Source organism: Sebastes fasciatus, chromosome 14 (genome assembly GCF_043250625.1).
Source record: "Sebastes fasciatus isolate fSebFas1 chromosome 14, fSebFas1.pri, whole genome shotgun sequence".
NCBI lineage: Eukaryota > Metazoa > Chordata > Actinopteri > Perciformes > Sebastidae > Sebastes > Sebastes fasciatus.
The window spans coordinates 23,106,210-23,112,209 of record NC_133808.1 but is presented as its reverse complement, the minus strand read 5'-3'; the positions used below and the strand labels follow the sequence as shown (position 1 = coordinate 23,112,209).

At 44.0% G+C, this 6,000-nt stretch overlaps 1 protein-coding gene across 2 annotated transcripts in view; it reads left to right on the top strand.

Annotated features, from left to right (window-relative positions):
- Positions 1 to 395: 395 nt before the first annotated feature.
- The window catches only part of asic4a (acid-sensing (proton-gated) ion channel family member 4a), a 106,245-nt gene continuing 100,640 nt past the window's right edge, over positions 396 to 6,000 (top strand). The window contains exon 1 of one of the 2 annotated variants that reach the window (XM_074659742.1): positions 396 to 1,438. In XM_074659742.1, coding sequence (XP_074515843.1) covers positions 863 to 1,438 — 576 coding nt within the window. In that variant the 5' untranslated portion in view covers positions 396 to 862. The remainder of the gene's footprint in view (positions 1,439 to 6,000) is intronic. The other variant, XM_074659743.1, reaches the window with a different exon arrangement.

Below are 6,000 nucleotides of genomic sequence, written 5' to 3'. Positions count from 1 at the left end.
TCAAATGCGTGTAGGAGTCTTGTGATGCTACCATTAATTCCTGATAAGAAAACACACATTGTACTTCCTCTCTTAATCTCTGACGGACACGTTCGTTCGATCGATAGTCTTTTACTTTTTTATTGCAAAGACAAGATTGATTGCCAGGAGTCGCCTGTGCTCGATTCCGCTTCTCGCACACCTCATTATTGCTTCAATTAGGCGTTCTCTAGAGACCTTATTGGGGGTGGCATTAAAAAGCGCTGACCCCCTGCGAAGCACATCAAACACCGGATGTTTGGCAGAGCAACCTTTGACACCAACTTTATTCAGGTCAAGAAGTGGAAGCGCCGTCCAAACAAGTGGATTAAGCAGGAGGGGGGCTGGAAGCGCCGGGATGACCGGGGGAAGTTGCGACTCGCGCCAGTGAGGAGGAAATAATCACAATGTTACCTTCTCATGAATTATTAAGTACCCTGTGCCTATTTTAGTCCGAGTGGAAATGCTGCATTTTCATCTGTGGGTCTGAGGCAGTGTGCAAGGGTGTTTTTTTTATTTATTTGACAGCTGTATTACTGCTGATAAGCGAGACTGTGCGAGCTGATCAAGTAGTGAGACAAGCGTTCAGAGCAGTAGCAGCACAGCAGCAGCAGCGCTCTAGTCACTAGGAGCCGTGGCGGCAGAAGCAGCAGCAGCACTATCAGTCACAGCAGAGGCAGCAACGGCAGCAGCAGCAGCAACAAACTCTCCCCTGTCTTTTTTCTCTTCTTTCTGGAGTTGTTTCCTGCTCAGAGGACAAAAGCCAAGGAAGTAGGAGGGAAGTGATCCAGGGCTGATAGCTGCCATCAAAAACAAAAACCAAAACGCAGACCTGGCTGCCCCCATGCCTATCGAATTTGTTTGCAAAATCAAATTTGCAGAGGAGGATGAGAAGCAGAAAAGCAAGCAGGATGGGGACAAAGAGAGCCTGATCGAGGAGAGCTGCACACCTCCGGTTAAGGACTTGGCCGGGTTTGCTAACTCCTGCTCTCTTCATGGGATTAACCACATCTTTGTCTCTGGTCGCCTGGGCATCCGTCAGACTCTCTGGGCTCTCGCCTTTCTGACTTCACTGGCGCTGTTTATATACCAGGCGGCTAAGTGTGCCATCTCATACCTGGAGCATCCTCATGTCACGGCGCTGAATGAGGAGGCGACCCCGGAGATGGTTTTCCCCGCTGTGACCATCTGCAACATCAACCGCTTTCGCTTCTCCGCGCTCACCGACGCCGACATCTACCACCTGGCTAACTTGACGGGTTTGCCCCCCAAAAACAAGGATGGGCACAAACCTCATGATTTAATGTATCCTGCCCCCGACATGCAGGACATCTTCAACAGGACGGGACATCAGTTAGAAGAGATGCTCATGAGCTGCAATTTCAGTGGACAGAACTGTTCAGTCGAGGACTTCTCTGTGGTGAGTGAGAAAAAGTTTCTCAAACTTCTGTCTTTTTGCCGGACTCTTATCATATCACTTCATCGTGATTTATTGTCTTTATCAAAACTTTTTGTATAAAACAAGTTCAGTAAAAATAACATACTGAGGAATCACACAAAATGCAACTTTACGAACGTTCTCTTGTTCACACAAAACTACCGATAAGCATGAAAAGCAAGATGAATACTTTAAGGCGAGAGGGATTGAAATTCTCTTTGTGCGTGTGCTCATCTCCAGGGGCCATGTGGTTCCCACGGTGCATTTCTGCATGCAAGATTCATGACTCTGGCTCAGTCAGTGAGCTGTATTTCTTCTCGCTAAGTTCTAAGCAGCAGCAGCAACAGTGCTTTCTCTTCCAGTCGTGTGTTTCAGCCTGTACCAGAATCTATTATGTCAAAGAACAAAGGCTGCTCCCGAAGAAGAGAAACACGGAGCTGTCGTATGTGGTTGTATACTTTTCCAAGGCAAACTGTGCTTTAATGTCGCCTCCAACTCCGGTAGCGGAGAGTGCATGGCAACAAAATTGTCATAGACAATAGCCGAGTCTTCCTCTCTTTTCCATCTCTTTCTGACGTTGCAGAGCAGCTGCCTCTCTCTCTCTCTCTCTCTCTCTCTTTCTCTCTTGTACCTTTCAGGAGGGAAGGAGCAATGCTTCTTCAACGTTGTATTTCAATCTCGCTGCTGTTAAGATTAAATATTTAAGGACAGACATACATGATTTTTGCATTAGCCAGATTGACTAAAAGGAATGAAACAATTTCCATGAGAGAAGGAAAGTGTGTGCGTGTGTATGTGTGTGAGAGAGGAAGAGAGAGAGAGAGAGGGGGATCAGGTGAAAGAGGGAGAGTTGTGTTCTGTGCACTATTTATTAAAGGCACTGTCCTTGCAGGAGATGGATTTCCCCATCTCTCCTGCAGGAATAGGAATATGCAATTGCTTTAGTGATGATAAAGTGCGGGTGTCAAGTCTTAATAGGGTATGTTGAACATTGATATGCTCACCTTCCTGAGACCTAAAGATTCGGTCTTATCACGGGGATGGCACTACATTACCTCTGATGTGCCAAATTACACCAAAGAAATAATGACATTTCACTGCCTCTCATTTGGTTTCTCTCACAGCGTATTTTTCTTTGTTGTCTTCACGGCAGCCCCCTCACATGGGAGACGTAGAATTACCTGTGACATGAGAATGGATCCCCCCTCTTAGAAATTTCCTCAGTTCTTCTATCAGGCAAAAAGGAAATGTCATGCTCCTCGGGGGAGCGGGAAAGTTTGACGAAAATCACTCTGAAGCAACAACATGACTCTAAAAGTTTATAATGTGCTTCTAGCACGTTTGACGGCGATGTCCTCTGACACTTTGACACTCAGTCCTCCCTGAGTACATTAATTAGCAGACAATTCTGACATCTTGGAAATGTCTGTCCCGTGTCAGTCTACGGAGCGTCCTGTAGCTCTCTTTGGACGCCGGGTGACTTCATCACAGATTAAGATCCCGTTGGAAGTCCCCGAAGCTGCTGTTTCCTCTCTGTCGGCTATGTGATCTGCATTTTCGGGGGCTGTCAGTTAGATTTGTTACAGGCTACTTGCTGCCTCCACGCATGACAAATCGCTTACTCCCGAGTCCTGGTGGGGGACAAAACTGGGAGGAGGGACTGGGAGCTGTGGGACCAGGCAGGATGTAAAAGTAACGGTCACACGCGTTCACTCCTCTGCTCGTGTTTATGCGAGTGTGTGTTTTGTAACTACAAATCACACGTCATTTGTTAGAGCACAGAAGCCCTTATTACAGGTGGTGCGCTATTAATCACATGCAAGCATGTACAAAGCTACACACTCATACAAAAAAGTCTCCAGCGCACACCGGCCATTATTCGTCCTCTCATGGGGCCCTCCTTCAGGATCGGCTTTTTGTATTATGTTTCCTCTTGATTGATCACTTTGGGTGCTCCAGATGTTTCATTTTGGTAATAGCTACATGGACGTGGGGCTCTTGGGAAAATTGCATGATGAAATATAATTGAAATAATTTTATCTTCTTCTGTAAAACGGACCATGCTCTGTGCGATACACCTCTGGTTTAGCGTTTTATTCCACAAAGAATTTCAAGTAATTGCTCATTTAGTTCATTATTGCATTTGAATTGTAAATTTAGGCAAAACTCACAGTCTCAAATGTGTGCTTTAAAATAATTGAAGCGCAAAAAACCCAGGATGTGACTATTTGTTTCCCCTCCATTTCAAGTTATTAGTTTATTACAGAAAATCATTAATTGGCTTCTTTGCATTCACTGTTCAAAAGATTTAAATAAATACAAGTCTCAGGGCCCAGACTAAATTGTCTGGCTTCTCTAATTTATGGCAGAAAAATACATAATCACGTAGCAGAGAAATTTGTTTTCCAGCATCGTGGACCGGCGTGATTATTTGACGTAGGTAATAAGGCCATTCTTTATAATTAAAGATTACATTATTGACTCGGATTAATCACAGAAGATAAAGCTAATTCAACAAGCCATGAATAAATAGATTATTTTTCTTCCAGTCTAACTCTGAATAATTGTTCATCCATTGTGTTGTGCTGTCGCAGAGACGAGCAGCGAGCCCTTTGGCTTTTTTTAAACAGAGCTCTGAATTGGTTTGCTCTGACTCTCAGCTGTGTTTGCTGCTGCATTATCAGATTTTGCTCTCAGCAAGGACAGATCCCTTCTGCATATATTCATGGAGATAACTAAACAGCTATAGGGTGGCATGCGAGGTGAGCTGTAAAAAAACCCGGGTTAACGGGGACGACGCTGAAGAGCTCTCTCTACCTGCAATCTGTCATCACACTGACTGAAACCCCTATTGTGTGCTTTATAGATAATTGAAAGTTTAATAGTGTAAGCCATAGATGATGTCCACCCCCCCCTCGCTCTTACTATCCTTCTTACAGCGATGAAAACCACATTAATGTAAATCAATACTGCGAATAAATGGCACAAAAGAGGCATTATTGGGAGTTTATCTCAATAAGTGTACTGCTCTTGTGTGGTTCATCAGAGAAAAAAAGGACATACTGTACATAAAAAGGGAAAGCAAATTAAAGATAATGAGCCGCGGGTACAGCAAAGACTGCCTATAGAGTCGGCAAGCGTGTGAGAGTGGCGTGTGTAAATGTTACCTGTAGGGTTTGTACCAGCTATGTACAGTATAAGACTTTAAGGTGCAATCAGACAGAGATGAGTCACCAAAGCTTCAGCATGTCTGGTACGGCGACCCAGCTTTACTTCTATTTCAAATAGGGCTGTCAATCAATTAAAATAGTTAATCATGATTAATCGCAAATTAATCGCACATTTTTTATCTGTTCAAAATGTACCTTAAAGGGACATTTATCAAGTATTTAATACTCTTATCAACATGGGAATGGGCAAATGTCTGCTTTATGTAAATGTATGTTTATATTTATTATTGGAAATCTTTAACAACATAAAAATGACAAATATTGTCCAGAAACCCTCACAGGTACTGCATTTCGCATAAAAAATATGCTCAAATCATAACATGGCAAACTGCAGCCCAACAGGCAACAACAGCTGTCAGTGTGTCAGTGCGCTGACTTGACTATAACTTGCCCTAAAACTGCATGTGATTATCATAAAGTGGGCATGTCTGTAAAGGGGAGACTCGTTGGTAACCATAGAAACCATTTTCATTCACATATCTTGAGGTCAGAGGTCAAGGGATTAGCGTTATTTAGCCACCTTCTCACAAGCTAGTATGACATGGTTGGTACCAATGGATTCCATAGGTTTTCTAGTTTTTCACTCAAGCTTTAAAATATAGCCCGCTACAACGTAAAAATCGCAAGGTGCGTTAACGCGTTAAAGAAATCAGTGGCGTTAAAATGAATTTGCGTTTACACGTTATTATTGTTTTAAATTTGGCAGCCCCAATTGCAAGTTTTTTTCCTTTAGGTGCAAGGTCACACCACTTGTCAGTCTCTTACTCTTACTCTGTTTGGTTTTCGAGCATCTATAGAAAGATACATGAGTGTGATGTGATCGTCACTGTAACCACGAGAAATACATCCTCTGACTCACATGCACAGGCTTTCATTCTCAGTTATATATACTGTATAGATGTGTGTGTGACAATGTGCTGTCTCCATGTGCAGATGACTGTGAGAGTGACATCCACCTCCCTAGTGGGTCTGCACACACACACACCCCTTAACAGCACAAATACACACTCACACGTCTCGCCGAGCCACCCTCCTTCCCCCTGGTGGAGAGCGAGGCGTGTGGGAGCGTGAAAGTGACTGGCTATCTGGACCGGCTTCGTCTCCAACAGCCTGTCAATTAGCCGTCTACAGTTCCACTGCTGTGGGTGTCCCTGCAGCTTAGCATGCTGTCTGATATCTGATCCACACAACCGACCCTGGAGGCCGGCACTGAGCTTCGTTACACCCACCGCCACAACCCAGAAACAAACAAATAACCCGCTGTCTTTTCTTGTCTTTCTCGTTATTTTTACCCTTCTTGCAAAATGCAAAAAG